Source organism: Numenius arquata, chromosome 20 (assembly GCF_964106895.1).
Source record: "Numenius arquata chromosome 20, bNumArq3.hap1.1, whole genome shotgun sequence".
Lineage (NCBI taxonomy): Eukaryota > Metazoa > Chordata > Aves > Charadriiformes > Scolopacidae > Numenius > Numenius arquata.
In genome coordinates this window covers 5,173,089-5,191,943 of record NC_133595.1, presented here as the reverse complement: position 1 = coordinate 5,191,943, position 18,855 = coordinate 5,173,089, and the positions used below count along the sequence as shown (strand labels likewise).

The following is an 18,855-nucleotide window of genomic DNA, read 5'->3' as shown; positions in this document are numbered from 1 at the left end:
TAAATAATTTTTACTGTTTCCACGGCCCCAGGAATAGGTTCGCAAATGGAAGGAAAATTCTTGCTACGGGAACTAAAATGCACCGTAGATTTTTAAGCTAAATTATATTGGTGGAGAGCAATTACAATAATAATGGAACAGCACTCGGTGTTTATTCTATGGGAAAGAAAAAAGAGGACCCAACACTGTATATGAAATCTGACACAAAAGAAACTGATGTAACAAAGCAGTATCCATAGCAACAACAACTTAATATTTCAGTCCTCTTCAGCTGCAGTGGATTAAATATAATGACAAGATGTTCCCTTTGAAAAGTAACCTGTTGCCATGACAACGTTGTATTCTGCAAAGTAAACAGGGGCTGGTCAGAAAGGAGATGGAAGCCTGCGACTGAATATCAAAAAGGCAAGAAGCTTCTGTAGCCGAGCAGGGCAAAACAAGCCCACTCTAATCCGAGAGAGGCTTGTTCCAAAGAGTTCCGAGAGACGAGAGAGGATGTTCAGTTCAATAAAGCTTTGTCCTTTCAATTCTAAAGCAACAGGGGAGGTTGGAGGTTCAAGGCCAAAAGCAGCGTCGCGGAGAGAAAACAGTTCAGAGGCGAGGATGAGACAGGAAAAGGAGACAGCGCAGGGTGGTGCGGGGCTGTGATTTATCAGCTTTAGAAAGAAGGAAAGAGGAAGGAAGGCTGGCAACAACAGCTCCTGCACGATTTCCGACACAAACCAAGTTTAACCCTCTCTGTTTATCATCTACCTCCTTTGTCTATACCGTCCAGCAGACACACACCGTTCACCCAAAAGCTGGCGCAACTGGCAGCCTTTGTCCGTGACAATATGGCATTGGAATGAAATGCCATCAAGGACTGAAATGGGGCAACAAAAAGAACTGCAACGAGAAGGAGTTTGAGCTGCAATGAATGACACCAGCTCGGCTGAGAGGGAGGATAACTCGGGTTCAGGACTCCCAACTCCAGCACCATTACGGTACAGACAGAGCCAAAGGAGTTTCAGGGCTGGAAACCCAGAGCAGAACTCTCCAGAGTTTGGAGGCACCGGCAAAAAGCATCTGCAGATTTCTGCGTAGCACTTCTCTGCGCTGTCCTGTCCTTGACATGAATCCAAGGCAGTTCTCTACCCAGCACATTTAGTGCAGATCTCTGCTAGGAACCAGGCTTCTGAAGGAAACTACAGACGCTGCGTACCTAAGGTGGACCTTTGGGGTCAAGGATCACATGTACAAGGCGGAATCTTAGAAGTTGTGATACTGCTTCTTTCATGTCTTCCTTTTTACTCCCAAAGTTCAGCGAGAAATACGCTATGCAGTAATTGCACACCTTTTATCCTGACTTACATGACTGAGACAGGGGTGAGGGGGTGGCGCTACTGCGGGACCACACTGACCCAACCGTGTTCTTCATCAGTTCGTTTCACCCAGCAATAGCCACGGTTTAATTTCCTTCTGCTGTGGTCACCGCGCACCCAATGCTCTCCACCACACACTGCGCCTCCACTGGCTTTCTGAAACATCTGCTACTAGCCAGCAACAGCCCAGAAAACATGAATATAACTTAACGCTACTATTAAGTTTAAAAAAAACCACCCAAACAAACAGCCAAATGAAACACCACAACCCAAATGTCACATGTAGGAGAGCATTCTGCGCTACCCATTTAACCACTCTCGGCATAATCATTCCTGATTCTATGTACTGAGGGGATCTGTAATTAAACTAGAGGGTTGCTTCAACAGGAAAAGGTTTTTATATCAGCCAAATGGCTCAGCCACAGACACTCTCTCAACCGGCCTTTCTGATTCTCTTCAGAGCTCTCCAACAAGGGCTTTCAAAACCAAGTTGCTAAAAAACACTGCCTGCTGCAACATAAGCCTATCACTAAGGCAAACTTAACAGTGCAAAAGAAGTTTCAACAATACAACTAGAAGCACCATCAGTCTAAGGAGCTCTCACCATCCCAGAATGCAGCCCGTGGTGGGGGACAGGGCTCTCTAGAGCCAAGAGCAGAAGAGGTACCAGAACCTGTGCATCCAGCCTCCACGATGCGAGGATGGACTGGTAGCTAAGGAAGTGTACGAAAACAGAAAGAAGAGATGATTATTTTTATATAAAGCATGATTAAAAAAGGAAAGACACAGCTTAAAGCTAGGATAGGCAGGGTTTTGGGGGGAGTTGGCTTCTTGTTTTTAATAAGCAATAAACAAGCCTGAAGTGCTACTAAACAATTAACTTTATGAGATTTGGGTATATACAAAGCCTGGTAAGAAAATCAATGCTTTACTAAATAAAAACCAAAACTAGATTAGATATATATATTATAGGCAGAATAGATTATAAATTGCAATCATACACTTTCACATTGATGTAGCCAAACAGTCACTATTATTGGCAAGATAATCAGTTACATAAATTGAAAGCGTGATACTGCAAGGCAATTCCTAGATATTTGTGATTTCTGTAAAATTAATATAAATCTGAAATAGTTAGGAACGAGAAAGTCTCAAGAAAAGTTTTTTAAAAAAACCCTTTGATGCAAACGGTCTAATATCCAAGATGAAAAAAATGCTCTCAGCAGTTCTAAAAACATCTGGCAAGGATCACTTTGTTCCATCTCTGGAGTGACAAAACTGGAGAGAACAAAATTACTCCACTCCAACTTCAGCTGGTTAAAAAAATAGTTTATCAGGGCCTGAAAGGAACTGGCATTACATTTGAGAGATTTATTTGCTAGGACATTCTGTTTCGTTTTATTCCGTGAATCCATAAAACAAAATTCAGAACCTCCCTTGCCACGCTCCTCCCTCATCCCATGCTACTGCAGGCTCTGTTTGCAAAGACTTAACTATAAAAGAGCAGCTTTACATACATTTGCTCCTCTGCAGCACTGAAGAAGTCATAAGATTTCACCCCAGTGATGTAAAATAGACTGCCCAGAACACAATCAGCCTCTGTCACACATCACCGCTCTGCTCTGCCTTTCTCCAAACATCTGCTCCTGCTCGCTGCCGGGAGACAGGACACTGAGCCAAGCGCATCCTCAATTTGACCCGGAAAGACCAATTCTTATGCATGTTATGTTCTTACACAGTTCAAAATACAAAGGGAATAGTCAGGTTCAGGCCATTTAACCTTTATCAAAAAGCCCCACAACTACCACAAACCTGTGAGTCAGGTGCCCAGCAATAACAGAACTGGCTCCCCCCCTTCTAAACAAACAGCAATTCTTGCTTAAGGACAGAGAGTTAGTCACATTCTTTTGCTTTCATTATATGAGGATTTATAGCAATTTTCAGATTAAACAATGGCTTCTTAGCTTTTTCCAACAATTATTTTCTACATTAAAATTTTTAATTCAAGTTACCCTATTTCACATATCCAGCTTGCACTTCTACCTTAAACCTTCAAGCTAGATTTTAAAAATCCCTTTTCTACAAGTATCTTAACGCTCAGAAAATATTGTTGCTAATGGCCACCCTCTAGCAAGTTTAAGTTTTGTTTAAACCCTGTTGTAAGTGCGTTATAACAAATTTTTAAAAAGCACAAGCCAATTTTGTGTTCCGAGTGAAAAAAAAAGAAAAAAATCAAACCTGTAGTTCAAGCAAATGAACTTATAGGGGAACATTTTAAGCGATTGCTCAATCTAAAGCAGGAATGAATAAACATGTACTAACATTTGTATCTTCAGTACAAGCTCAAACCTGCTGACTGATTGCAGAGTCAGAGCTTTAAGGAAGCGGAGGACGCAGCACTCTGCACCCAGGCTGCTGTTTGGAGAAGGAAGCGCTTGCAGAAGTTTGAGTCAGACAGGAAAAGTTTTTTCAACATAATGTTATTTTTCAGCAGGTTTATATATGAAAAAATAAAAAGACTACACAGTCCTTAGAAGTATTGTCCCCTACTCAAAAGGCAGGGTGGTAGCGACCAGAATACAGGCATTCTGACACACCAGCTATTGCAAGGAGCATTCCCTCCACATAGGAATTACCTGTGTGGGCAATATTTTGCTTAAAGATTACATTGATCACCACTCTAATACTTGTCGGCCAACATTAGTTTAAATATGGAAGACACCAGTATTTTGATCACAAGTGCAAAGAAATTAATTAGTGGAACCCTTTGCATGATACTGGTTTTATGTGGTCTACATGCGATTTTAATAGAACCAGAATGTTACTTATTTGCAAGCAACATTTACACTAATAATATGTAAATGTGGAATTATATTACAGTGTTTATCTTGTAAAGTTTCTAAAATGGCCAGGCAGTATCTTTGCACTTCCCAGAGCAAATATTCACTATTAAAACAGACTATACACTGCATCAGCACCATTTCTTCAGCACAACCACCGTCTAAATGCAGGACAGTGGAACCAGGCAGCAATCTAGCAGTTAATTTTTTCCATAAAGCTTCATCAAGGTTAGATGCAACGATCTACCACTCGGTCTCTTTGCTCGCTTGACAGCCCAAGTCTCCAGCTTCCTTGAGGAGCAGATAAATGGAGAAGCAACAGCAAATGCTAAAGGGGATAAGCATGAAAACAAGCCTGAATATACCCCCAGTTCAGTCATACACTGAAATACAAAGCTCTAATTAAAGCAATTCACAGCCTAAGGAATTGGAAGGACTGATTTAAGTCTTGAAAAAAGCTAAAACGAAGCTGTAAAAAAGGGAAGTAAGACTATCAAGTACTTGGCCACTATTTCTTCGTCCAAAGGACAAAATACAAGTACTTCCCGTAATATATTTCTAACTTCAAACAGTTGTTCGGAGTGGAACTGCAACTCCCCAGACCACCCCTCAACAGGCTGAACTGGAGAGAATCTTCTGGGCATCCAGCCACCTTCAAATTTTGCAATTAGCAGTAACTGCATAAGCCCACTCCCCAGGCTGATCAAGGGGAGAGGGTCTTTTCGGCACATTAAATATCTTGTCAGTACCACAGATAACTTAGAGCAGACAGCATTCCTTCTACTCCTACCAGGGATTTTGGGGGGTTTCATTTTTGGTGGGTTTTTTTTGGGGGGGAGGTGGTGGTGGTTTTGATTTGGGGTTTTTTTGGTGTTTGATGGGCGGGGAGGTTGGTTTTCTATTTTTGGTGTTTTGTGTTTTTTTTTTTTTAAAACCAAAGTGCAACCATCTTGTACACCTATGCACAAACCTAAGGAACTGCTTTCATTATAAACTGGCTGAGCAGCCCTGCAACTGGCAATACAGGTGAAAGACATCTGTGTTGAAGCACGTGGAAAGGAAAAATTGAGATCTCAAAAAAACGCTGAAGGTCTGCTGTGAGAGGAGTAGCGCCACAGGGAATAAAAATATCTATACATCTGCTAGGAGCAGGAACCACCTGATTGTACATGAGCATAACATGGACACCAGAGGCATCCTTCAAGGAGGGCGGTTCTGGGAGCCAACACAACCAACATCGCATCCACAAGTCCTCATGTGGAAGTGATCAAGTGAATAATGCTTTATTTGGCATATTATTCCAGCAGGATTTATTTTGCCCAAAGTAATACTTTTGTTTCACAATCAGATTATGTTTTGTTACAACCTAGAGGTGTTTCCATTTTTTTCCACCTGTGCCACTGTAAGTTAACATTAAAGTTTTTTTAAAATAAGCCTGACCAAATTTTCGTTTTGAGTTTAGAAGTGGCATTTTTCTCAAAGCTTTTTTTAAACGCACGCACAAATTACCACTGAAAGCCAGCACAAAACAGACTACTTTGCACCCTCTCCATCCCTTAATGCATTCTCTTCTGCTTATAAGTCACCATTTAACACAAGCGTTAGGGACACAAGGTGTCACATCCCTGTATTCCTGCAGAGCAGTGCCACAGTCCTGTACATAGTCAAGTAGCTCCTTTATTAGGAATAAGAATGTTTTCAAAGCCTGGGCCTACGCAAACAACCCTTTCAACTATGAGGTGATTTAGGCCAGACTGTGAAGTTCAAGGGAATTGTGCTCTGTAATAATCAGAATGACTTGACTTCAGCCAATGGCAAAAGCAACCAGTGACCCACACTAAATAGGTGTTCTTGATTTTGATGCTCTATAGGTATAAAAGGAAATGGAAAAGGGAATGACACTTCAGGTAGCAAACAGATACAGACATGGCACTAACACGGGCAAAATTATGCAGCCTTATTCATCATTCACTCCTCAGCTTCTGACAGGAGAAGGAAGGCAGCCCCAGCAATGCAGACTGCACAGGTGAATGGCTGCGTGTGCAAGGCTAAAAGTCAACCTCCTGCTAATACAAGTTCCAGAGATGTCACTATGAGCAGCACAAACCATCCTGTCACCTTCAAACCCAATACACTCCAGTGACTCACAAACAAGTTGCCCTGAGGTGTCTCCCCTCAGCAGCACACCCCGTGGTGCCGAGATCAGGTCTGCAAGCCAACGGGCTAGCAGAGGGCCCCAGCAGAGCAGCACCCAGTTCTGCACCAGTTCAGACCCTACTGGGAATGAGAACATGCTGCAGAACCCAGTTTACTCCCATTCAACACACCCCAGTCCTCTCAAACCCATTTATATTCAGCAGTGACCAGTGGCTGATGCCCGTCCCACAAGGCCCTCAAAGCCAGTTGCAGCCACACTATCGTTACACAAACCTGTCGGGCCCAAGTCCTCTATTTTATTTCAGATCAGTCTAAAAATTTAAGTGTTTCGTTAGCCCAATAGACCCGATGTGGGTAGTGCTTACACAGCAGCCGTCTGACAAGTTTCTCAATGCATAAGACAATATTTGCTGCATTTTAGATACATGCGTGTTATTTGTGACCGACAAATAAGCAGAACCACGCTGGCTACTTGCCCCCTCCCTCAAAAGGAGAACCCACCCGTCCTCAGGGCAACCTACTGATCCACAACCCTCCTGTCACATCGTCTAAACACTCTGTGGCAGGCCCAAACGTTTCTTAATAGCCACTTCGGTAGCCCTGCATCCTGCCGAGTGCCTCTGCAGCTCCCCACAGACCTGCCAGAAGGTTGGCATGCAGACAGCACGACTGAAATTAAAACTGCACCACGAGGGTAGGGGAGGGGAGGGGAGGGAGGGGGAAATAAAATATATATATATATAAGCCCACACAGCTTGCAGGTTTTGCTCCATGCACCCCTCAGGCAGCAGATCGCCTGCTCAGTGCCCTCATGCAGCTGCACAGCAACGCTGATGTGATTACACGGTTCTGAGGAACATGCAATAGTAATGAAATGATTTCATAAACATTTCAGAAGTCACAAATAACAGCAAAAATCATCATTGCTTAGGGGAGGCCAGAGTGATGTAGCCTACCTGCAGGGGCTGAATGGATCATCCATGACTATGACAGGCTCTTGTGGGTTTAGATGTATTTCCTTAACCCTCTACTTAACAGCTAAAAACTCTGCCTTTTCCACTCTACCAACTCAAAATGGAGGCACATGCAGTCTGAGAGACCTCAGAGAGCTTTCACTGAGCTTGTGCTATGACCTAAGCCTGCACGCAGAACGCAGAAACTTCGCCCTCGGACTGGGAGGACTGAGCATGTGCTGTGACCCTCCCTCAGCCCGCGCCGTCTCCCCGCCGCCGCTGCCGTCGTCACCCCGGTTCCCAGCCCCTGTGCAGGGACGTGGGGCCTTCGCTGGGGGATCCCGCACGGCCAACGCGCCGCCCCGCAGCCACGCCGGCTCCGGGGATCAGCACGCCGGCACTCCTTACATCTCCAAGCCAAACACACAACGATTTTCAAAAAAAAAAAAAAAAAAAAAAACCACCACCAAAAAAACCCACAACACCCTCTAAAAGCTTGCTTTCCTTCGCTTTTTTAAAAATTACATTGATTAAAAAAGCTTCCACGGATGCTTCGTCCGTTAATACACAATTCATGTGAGGAAATATAGCAGCAATTTTTGCCGCTGATTCACAAAATGCTTTTACTCTACCTGAACATGGGGAAAGAACACGAATTCTCAGCAGCAATGTCACTGTCATTTACAGGCACGTGCGAACACGAGGTGAACCTTGACTCGCTGTTTGAACTGCCTTCAGCATCCCTGATTTTTCACGTTCCTGTTTATTAATGTAGTTTTCAAAAAATTCTTCTCTACCCATATAAACATGAAGATGATATCCCTTCCTTCTACAGCATAAAACTCTAATTCGTATACCTGCCTTCATTCCAGAGGATCTGAGATGCCTGAATTTACTGCGAGGCTCAAGAGGGATAAAAAGTTTCTCAAATTTTGAATTTTAAAGAGACAGAAGCCAATTAAGCAAAACAGATCAGGCCAAAGAACAATCTGAAATTTTGTCTTTTTTACAATAATCCAGTGAGAAAATCTCATATTAACATTAGGTGGATACACCATTCTTGTTGCCTATATTACGTTACCTCCCATCCCCTTCTTGGGAACCTTCACCAACACAGTCTGATCCTTCAATAATGTATTTAAAACTTCCAGAAACACAAAGAAGTTTTATAAAGTGCTTAAAAAAAAAAAAATAGACAAACCCACCATAACATTTTATCAGCTCACTTCTCATTTCACAACAAGACTGTCTGACCAAATTTTCCTAGACTACAGACTAGAAAAAGGTAAAATACTCCACATATGGAACATGGTCTTTACCAGCTGACCGCTTCTCACTTCGAACACTTACGAGGCCAAATGTATTGAGTCTTCATTTCAACTACAATTGTAATGTATTTCTGGATATTTTTTGTTGTTGTTGTTGTTCTGGGTTGGATTTTTCTCCCCTCAAGACCACAACATGAACTTGAGAAAAAGTTCTCAGCTTTTATACTATCCTTCAGTCCAGAGATGAATTGAGATACGGATGTTATCTAGACTTTAGTAAAGCTTTTGATGCTGTTTTCCACAGCATTCTCCTGGAAAAACTGGCTGCTCACAGCTTGGATGGGCCTATGCTTTCCTGGGTGAAAAACTGGCTGGAGGCTAGGCCCAAAGAGTGGTGGTGAATGGAGTTAAATCCAGTTGGTGGCCGGTCACGAGTGCTGTCCCCCAGGGTTCAGTAGTGGGGCCTGCTCTCTTTAATATCTTTATCATTGATCTGGATGAGGGGATCAAGTGCACCTTCAGTAAATGTGCAGACAACAGGTGGGCAGGAGCGTGGCTCTACAGAGGGATCTGGGCAGGCTGGATGGATGGGCTGAGGCCCATGGTGTGAGGTTCAACAAGGCCAAGTGCCAGGTCCTGCACTTCAGTCACAACAACCCCATGAACGGTCCAGGCTTGGGACAGAGTGGCTGGAGCTGCTCGGTGGAAAAGGACCTGGGGGTGTTGGTCACAGGTGGCTGAATATGAGCCAGCAGTGTGCCCAGGTGGCCAAGAAGGCCAACAGCATCCTGGCCTGTATCAGGAACAGCGTGGTGAGTAGGACTCAGGAGGTGATTGTCCCCCTGTACTCGGCACTGGCATGGCCCCACCTTGAGTGCTGTGTCCAGTTTTAGGCCCCTCACTACAAGACAGATATTGAGGAGCTGGAGCATGTCCAGAGAAGGACAATGAAGCTGGTGAGGGGTCTGGAGAGCAAGTCCTATGAGGAGAGGCTGAGGGAGCTGGGGTTGCCCAGGCAAGTGGTGGAGACACCTTCCCTGGAGGTATTTAAAAGACAAGCAGACATGGTGCTGAAGGACATGGTTTAGTGGTAACTTGGCAGTGCTGGGTTAATGGTTGGACTTGATGATCTTAAAGGTCTCCTCCAACCCAAACAACTCGATGATTCTATAGAAATAACGTATTCCAAATGATATTAATAGGTGCGAGATCAGCCAGAAAGAACAACTCAAAGAAATTATATACCCATTTATCTAAATACCATTTTTGGGAGGGTTTTTTGTCCGTTTCTTTAAAAGGAATCAACTGCAAGGCATTTCAACGCATGACAATACCTACTGACATGCAGTGAGGGTGCCCACCAACTTCCTTAATTCTTTCCTGAGAATATCAGACAAGAGTAAAACAAAACAACTTTGCCGTAATTTAGTAAGACATATGGAAGCCATCTGTTTAACATAACATGGGCATATCATAGAAACAGCCCCCAATTTCCCCATCAGGAGGATTCCTGATTGTATTTTAAAAATAAAATAATAATAGGACTTACAACACACTGTAGGAATCGCTTTATTTAAACAAAGTATAGCACAAACTGTCAGTGTTCTAAGTGTAGGCATAATAAAAAAAATCATTTTAAGGCTCTGGAGACATAAGGATGGATACATTTAAAAACCGTTACGATCATTTCATCCTCTATCCCTGCCCTAGGCATTATAATATGCATAGAATCAAAATATTCTGACTGCTAAAAATTAAACAGACAAAAGGATCAAAATAGGAAAACAGAGCTCTTCAGTCTCTTTAGCCTCTGTTCACATTTTGGTTGTAGATAGCAATTTATCATTCAAGTACGATTTTTCCTAAAAAGCAGTATTAAGATAAAGCTTTGAAAATCCTACTTATACACAACTCCACGCTGGCTTATTGTAGGAATATACACTATTCTTATATGTTTCTAGAACTGAAACTTGTACTCCATCCACTATGCTTTCCATAGAAAGGAAGGGGAAAAAAAAAAAAAAAAGGACAAAAAAAAAAGAGGCTCTTGATTCAGAATTTCAACAGAAAACAGGAAGCCATGAAGAACAAGAAAAAGAAAGAGCAAGTCACCTTCAATTTTGCTCTCGGGAACACTCCTCTCAGACACAACAATACTCAGTTAGCTCACAACATCACCCAACAAGAACACTTCAGAAGAAAAAGATTCAAAATAAAGGAAAAGCAAATGTTAGGGAATAAAATCACAGACAAGGTCCTGGTCTTCCCCAAAACATCCATTCAGAAAATTCAGCCATGCCTTGAATGTTTGTTGTTATTTTGTTCTACAATGGAAAACAACGTTGTGGAAAAGTAATTTTAATTTGTGGCCATGAAAACTGTAGAATAATATCTGGTTATTTCTAGTTCCAAGTAAAAATTCAGGACCATTTAAATCTATGCATGTTTACAGATACCTGCATCAGACAGAATTTCATAATGTGTTTATTTACTCCCGAGATCAAAGAACTGGTTGCCTGGTATGTGCCCGTACGCTACAAAGACAGGCCAATACCTTGGCATTTGGCATCCTTCGGCCCGCATCCTTGAGGAAGACTGTTCAAAGTTGTTTCTCTAAGTCCACAGAGGATGGCAGGGTACGAAGGGAAGGACTGGGAGAAGTTCTGGCCAGAATCAGTTACATCTGGCGCTATACTACAGCTGGGATAAGAGCCAGAGGTGTAGCAAATGAGTGGTAAGATGTGAGCTGGTGAAAAGCAGCTGTCTGAGGTGAGGGGTGTTCAACAGCATCCCCGAGCCTGGCTGCAGATTCCTTTTTAACAGGCAGAGCCAACTTCTGACTCAAACGCCAAGATCGACAGCTTAACTCAAGCTGGTCCAGTTACTGATTCTCTGTAGTAGTACATCAGTTTTCTCTGTTCATTAATGCTACTTGACTGCTATTCTGTACACTTTGAAATGCTTCTAAACTAATTTCAGGGCATATACAATTCATCTAACATTTCTTCTTTGATAAAAGCATTGGTCTCATCTGGCCACTTGGGGAACCCAAAAGTTTGAGTGGGATTCCATGTCAGGGGAATTAGTCAGCATCAGACCAGTCACTTCTCTGAAGAGACACGGAAATAATTATTTTTAAAGTATTTAGCATAAAATGAATCTTCTTTCTCAGCTAGCTATACAAGTTTAGCAGATGTATTCCACACTCTTGAGAGCCAGGAACATATTTCAGGTCTACTTACTAGCTTCATTAACACTCCATGCAAGGTGATAACACCCAGCCTCTAGCTTTAAGGTTAGTTTAGGGTTTTATTCGACAATTAGATTTTTCTCACTGATGTGAGAATTACTGAAACATAGCAGATAATCCTCTACCAAACTCTAGGAAAAAAAAAACCCTAACAGATTGATACACATTGTAAAGAAAAAAGTTATCCCAGAATACACAGGTTTGCCACTTCCAGAGCACAGAGTGATCAACAGGATCATGGTTGGTATTTCCCACGCTGAACCTACAGTCAGCAAGCTTCAAATGGAAAGGAAAGGACAAAGCACGCTTCCCTTCCAGCACCGTGTGCTCCAAGAACAAAAGGGCCTCTTACTACACATCCACCACACCAGAGTTCTGGATGGTTTTGGGGGGTCTGGGATTTTTGCAGGTTATTTTGTAAATAGAACACATGAAAACATAGAAAAGAGTCAGATTCCCAACACACCGAGCTGCATTTGAGAGTCCTGGAACAAGTATACGAGCATCTTCTACCGAACGCAAAATAAAAATCTCTCAAATGGAAATATATCTTTGTAGATGCAATCCACAGCTCAAGCTTGTTCAGTGTAAGAATGTATCCTACCACACATTCCTACAAATCGCTTGAGGGGATCACGCTCCAGTATTCAGAACCTCATCTCCAACATATTACTTCAAGCTACAAAGAACATTTTCCGTCCTTTCCATGTGAAACAAAACACTGCATTAGAAAAACAGATCAAGTTCAAGAGGAAGTTACATATTTATAGACAAACTACCAACAGGTCATCCTGGAACGTGTGCTACGAAACGTTTATTTCCGAAAGCAAAATAAATCTAGAATTAGGTATTCACAGAAGCATGCATTGTAAAGCAGTAGCAAATACAAAGGTCAAAAATAATCAAGCAACCTAGACTTTTTCTAAACCTCTCCCCATTTCAGGACAAAATACAGACTTGAAGAGCTAAAATTAAAAAAAAAAAAAAAACAACAAAACAAACCTTGGCTGCAACCAAATGAAGAAAACTCTACATTTGGAGAGCTGGCTAGTCTGAGTAATTAGCTGATCACTAAGTGCTATGCTTTGTCATTTCATCGATCTTTTCAGGCTCAGTTATTTTCTAATAGCTGGAAGAATTAACAGCTACTTCTACACAGAAAGTGGGTTTAAAACCGCACTGACAACTCATATAAATGACATTTCATAAGAGAAATCATCCATTAAACACCGAACTTGAACACTAATACAAATAGCTCATTTAGCATCCACACCCTCAAAACTAAAATGCACTGAAGCAAAGTGACAAAGTAGAGGTGTCGAGCACGGTGCTGAATATCAGAAAGTATCGTGACAAACTTCATACATGCCTCGCCTTGTTGGATTGCTCAAAAAAAAAAAAAAAATCCCACAAATGATGTTACAAAAACATTTTAAAGTATTTTATTTTAAACTATTATAGGATTCCATGCCCAGAGCTCAGCAGCATCCACTACTGCAATTGTCTCTTAGGGAATTACATCGACAATACCCGCTGTGAATGCAAACTGACTGGGTCGAGGGAATTTACCTCGTCCCGTGCCCTGTCTCAGACATATGGACAGCTTAAGACACTTCAGAGTAAGGTACAGGAAGCCTCATAAATAGGCAATTACACAATAATATGCCCACACAGGGAGTTTCTTCCTAACTGCAAGCAGTTAGTGGTTGGCTATGCCCTGAAGCATAAAGATTCATATCTGCATTAAAAACGGCACAGCTACAATGTAACGATTCAAATATTTATATGCCTATCAAATCCCCACTTAAAATAATACTCCTCTCAATGCTATCTCTAGAAATCAAGGTCCACAAGCTATTTATGTTTTCTGCATTGAAAGAAACAATACAGCTTTCAGTCGGCACAGACCTGGCTGAGCCCTGTTACACATTATTAATCTTTTACTCAAGTGCTCGTGGAAATACAGCCCCGGATAACAAACTCTTTAAGGCTGGTATTTGTAAGGCATTCTCTGTGTTTACAAAACTACATAAATGAAAAACTAAGAGTCAGGGTTTGGACCTGAAAAATAATGAAGGTACAGTCCAGTATCAACTTTGCTTTCCCAACACAGCCGATAAACACTGGCTGCACAACTCCCAGGCAGACTGAAAGAACTGTGAAATGGAAGAGCACGCTGAACAGACCTTCAAATATGCATTAGTTCCCCAAAAAAGTTCTTTCTGCACCTCTAATTTGCTCCAGGCCAGCAAAGCAGAAACTAAGAATTGTTGATATGGGACCCTATATGAGTATTTACACAGGAAAGCATGAATTTCCACACTTAAAAACTTTTAATTTGATTTCTTAAAAGTGTGTAAGTTTCAACATTGCTTACTACAAGATGTGAATGTATTTTTAAAAATCTTTTCAGGAGTGTGCATTTAGCCAGTGAGACAGCCAAGGATTTCTGCTAGTGTTTGCACCCTTTAAAAAAAAATTCACAGTTCTAAAAACCTGTTTTGAAGCACTAGGTTTTTACCCAGAGATGCAACCGGGTGCCATGACTCACTGCACAATTATCTACTATTAATTTTTCTCCTATACATACACTCAGCGTCTCCCTCGCATTCCCTTCCATCCCACCTCCCTATCAGCATCACAGACTTGATTTTAACTTTTCTCCCCTTGAGTCGTTTTCCTGTTCCTACAGGCTCGGATCAGTGGTAAAACTTGCCTTTAAAAGTCACTTCACTTACCTCGTCTCTGGATTATAGCCCAGTATGTAGAAAAATGAATCCACTCGAGCTTTAAACTCTCTAGCAGCAAATATGTCAGAGAAATGGGAGATATTACACTTCCCTCTGAAAGAAAGAAGGAAAATGGTATTAGAATTCTATCTTGAATAACCACTATTTTAATTAAGTGCCACTGCAATCTGTGTACAAGCCACAGACATCCTTGTATTCTCATAAAGGTCTAAAACTTCATAAATACAAGCCAGTTGTAACAAAAACCATGCAGATTCTTCCCATGGTGGAAAAGGAAGAAAATTCAGTTACAATGTCTCAGATGGTGTTCTACAAACATTCATTAATTCTCATTCGCCAGCACAGAGTCTTGAGGAGCCCAAATTTAATCAGACTAACGAACGATACCTATCCAAGAAATACAATCCTAAAAGTGTCCTTCTTAAAGTTTTTACAGTCCTATTATTACACTTACATCTTTAAGGAAGCTTCCAAAGTTTTCCTGTTCATATAATCTCAGAAGTCAGCTTTTCATTCAGAAAGTTAAATAAAACTTCAGTTTAATAACACTTACAAGTAAAAAGCAAGTCTATGATGTTTTTAGCAAGACTGCAATCCTAACAATGCGAATTTCAAACACACACTCTAGTTTAATTCTGCTTAGAGCAGAAGATTGGTAGTTACATTCACTGGTTTTATTTACCAGTTTGTCATCAATCCATTGTGTGACCAGGGCCATTATTTCTCTGCCCTCTGTGAGCAAATCTCATACTATAATAAATTAGAATTTCACGTTAACCCTCCTTTTCATGCATCACAATACATTCTGCCTACACTATGTTCTCAAACGGTAAGAACATCATGTGCAATTGCCCTTATGTTCGCCTTGTACACTGACAATTACTGACGTGTATTAATCACAATTTGCTAGAAAAGAATCAGCAAGAGCGTAATCTGTGTCCTGCAAAAGTATATCCTCTCAATTATCAGCATCTTCGATACCATCTACAGGCATGTAAGAATTATCCAAAGTATGAACAAGCCAGAACACAACAAAACAACACTGAAACCATGTGCCAACAACGAGAAAGAAGAGTGATCTGAGAGGTGCCCGTGGTATTTGCAAATAAAAAGGCGGCAAATAAAACACAAGACAGGTTGAGGAAGTGATTGGTTTGGTCTTCCAGCAGCCTCCACTCTTTTTGGAAGGGCAGAAGAGAAGGTTAATTTTCAAGTTTGCTTGGTATGCACATATATTCCTTTTTTATCTTCCCATTTTTATCTTTTCTTTAAGGAAGAAAATAGAAAGGATGTAGCAGAGGGGTTAACATACTCCCAGGGAAAATTCCATACGCATAGTTCAGTTTCTCTCTGTTTAAGCAGTCAGAGTTCCAAGATTGGTTCCATCGAGGCAGCCAGCCTCCTGCTAGCTTGTCTCTAAGCATGTCGGTTTGAAACTGGAATGTGACCTTCTGTAACTTAGAAAAGGCACAGTGGAATTTCATGAGATTATAATACACCGCTGGAATTTTCTGAGTTTATAAAAAAGTCCAAAACGTAAATCAAAGACTTCTGCCCACCCATGACAGAAGTCGCAGCCAGTTTGTCTTGAAGTTAAGTGGCTTCAGCAAAGCGACTCTGAACAAAAAAAAAAACTTCTCCAGATGGTTCTAGTGAAACACCATCTGAGCATTATTATCAGGGAGATTATTCAATTTGCATTTTGACAATATCCATGCATGTTAGGCATGTTGAAAAATCTGCTGAAAAATAATGCCTCGCTGTTCCTATTTGAAAACATTTCGAAGCGATGGTGTATCCCCTCAGCCCAGACAAAGGTTGGCCACTTCAGTTAAAAACTTTGCGAGTGAAGAGAGCGGCAACCTCCAGGGAAGGGCAGACAGCACAGAGAACAATACAGGGGTCCATTACCTCCTGTCTGCACAGCTAGTTTTTAATGGAGCTCTTAGCTGAGCCGCAACAATGACAAGTGCCTCAGAGAAAAAGCCTTTAACGCAATTTAATCAGGGCAACATCCTAACAGTCACTTTACTGGGAGATGCTATTGTTAATAGCGAAATCAAACACGGAGGAGGGAAGGGTAGCATTTCTGCGGGAACTGCAATAACCTAAATTGGCAAGGATGGGAAACAATATCTTCTGAGCAACATTGATTAACTGAGATGAAAACGAGATTGTAGAATTACAGCTCCTTTTTGAATGAGAGCAGATAACACAAGTTAATTACTGCAGGAGATGAGGAGAAAGCCGAGCAGTACGCTAACGAGCCACAACTAACACAAAACCAGAAAAAGCACCTCTCTCACTCAAGAAGGTTTTTCTCAAGCCAGCACGGCATCCCCTGTAACTCACCTGAGGGCAGCAGCGTGGTAAGTGTCAACGTAATCCGAAATGAAGAGCTCTCGATTCTTGATAACTGGGTCTGTAATAACAAGCTCTCGTCCAGAGTCTGCCAGAAAGCAAAAACACAAAGAAAAAAACCACCATCGCATTAGCTGCAGCCTGAAACCACTGCCCTTTTCAGGTATATTTTTACAGGTTAAAGTTTGAGGATGTTTCTTAGATACACGCTCCTCAGTGTTAAGAGATAGTTTACAGGGCCTGTAAGGTATGGAAATAACATGATAGCCGTTTTTACACATGAATTCTCCCTTGTCACATCTAAAGAACTGCTGAAGGGAAAGAGCTTTTAGGGTTCTGGATGACAGATCCACTGACCACTAGAAGCGGTCACTCCCAGGTGAAAGGAACTAAGTAAATTAATTTATCACTGACTTCTGGTTTTCGGGTTAAGGTTTTGGTTGGTTTGCATATTTAATCTCAAATCTTCAACAAAATCTTGACAGTACTAACCGCTTAGTGCTCTGGCTTTGAGATAAATATTGATATTCGTATTCAAATATGGACAATTCTCAGTGTTGATTGAAAAAATGGAAAACAACTTTTCCCATGACTTCTTTATAATAATTTTGAAGAACACACAAAAATACTTCTCCACGTGCCCAGAAGCGCGACATAAAAAAGCAGCCATTTATCAAAAATGCTCACTTTTTGACACTGTGTCTATAATGCCCTTGTTAGAAGTTTCAAATAATTTAATAAGGGAAATGTTAGATTTGTGCAGCTTTTGCTAAAAGCACACGCAAAATGCCTGCAGAAGGAGAATGTACGCTCAACTTTGTACTGTCAGGCACCAAAATTTGCTGTGTTCCACATTTCAAGCACCAACTTTTATCATCACAGTTCACCTTGGAGTATCTTCAGAATTTTAACAGACGCCTCAAGAAAATTCCCTGGTAAGAACAGAAGCAAATGTTATGTCTCCCCTAGAGGCAGGAGATAAACGACACTGGAATAGGTACTAAAGTTTCTTCTGCTTGTATTAAAGCCAAGATCACACTTGTTTTTGCAAAGAGAAAAGGGGGAACTCAGCTACAAGTGCTTCAGTTAAATCACTTACTGCAACATTAATCACAGTGAGCATTCACACGTGCAAGGCAGCATGAACGTAAAACACTTAGTTCTCATTACACTGGCAGAATCACAAAAAATAGAAGAGATTCACAATTTCTTCAGACAACTTGGTCTTCGGCCAGCTAGGTATTAGTACACTCTCCAGGAGGCCTACAAAGGATCCTATGTTGTTTTTTCTTTTCTATTCTCTCTTAAGGCATTAGTATGACACAGTTAAACCATACCTGAAATACATCTGATTATAGCCATGGTTACAGACATACACTCGTTAGAACAAACAGGGCAGGTAAGAAACACCATCACCCATCTTCCAATACATGGTTTTCATCAACAGTCCTTGCTTCACGTCCCTATTCAAAAGCGTTCTTCCTTTCTGGACTGGTAAAACTGAAAATTCAGAGTACAAGTAAAGAAGGCCTTACTCTGCAGAGCCCAACTTACCGTTCTCATTGTGTCTGTCCTGAACCAAATGCTGATAGACTGAATCTGGGACTTCAGACTGGCGATAGTACCATTTGACATTCATAAGGAGGTGGTCCCGTTTACTCTGAAAAAGAAGGTCTAAAGGCATTACTAAAAAGGAAATCAGACCACATGTGACACAATCTTCTAAAGTATAAAATTTGTTTTCACACCGATGAAGACCTGAGGTGAGACCCAAAAGGGAGGAAAATATTTCTACAACGGTGAAAGAAGGGCAATGTGCTAAGGACAGATTGACTTTCAACCCAGACAAAGGCAACAAGAACCCACTGCGTCCCCCTGCAGTTGTATCTCTCTGTGTGACCAGCAAATACCAACC

At 41.5% G+C, this 18,855-nt stretch overlaps 1 protein-coding gene across 1 annotated transcript in view; it reads right to left on the bottom strand.

Moving 5' to 3' along the window:
• The window catches only part of RERE (arginine-glutamic acid dipeptide repeats), a 119,672-nt gene extending 101,078 nt beyond the window's left edge, over positions 1 to 18,594 (bottom strand). The window contains exons 1-3 of the mRNA XM_074161804.1: positions 18,495 to 18,594; positions 16,932 to 17,028; positions 14,568 to 14,672 (exon numbers count right to left, since the gene is read on the bottom strand). Coding sequence (XP_074017905.1) covers positions 14,568 to 14,672; positions 16,932 to 17,028; positions 18,495 to 18,579 — 287 coding nt within the window. The 5' untranslated portion in view covers positions 18,580 to 18,594. The remainder of the gene's footprint in view (positions 1 to 14,567; positions 14,673 to 16,931; positions 17,029 to 18,494) is intronic.
• Between the last annotated feature and the right edge of the window lie 261 nt (positions 18,595 to 18,855).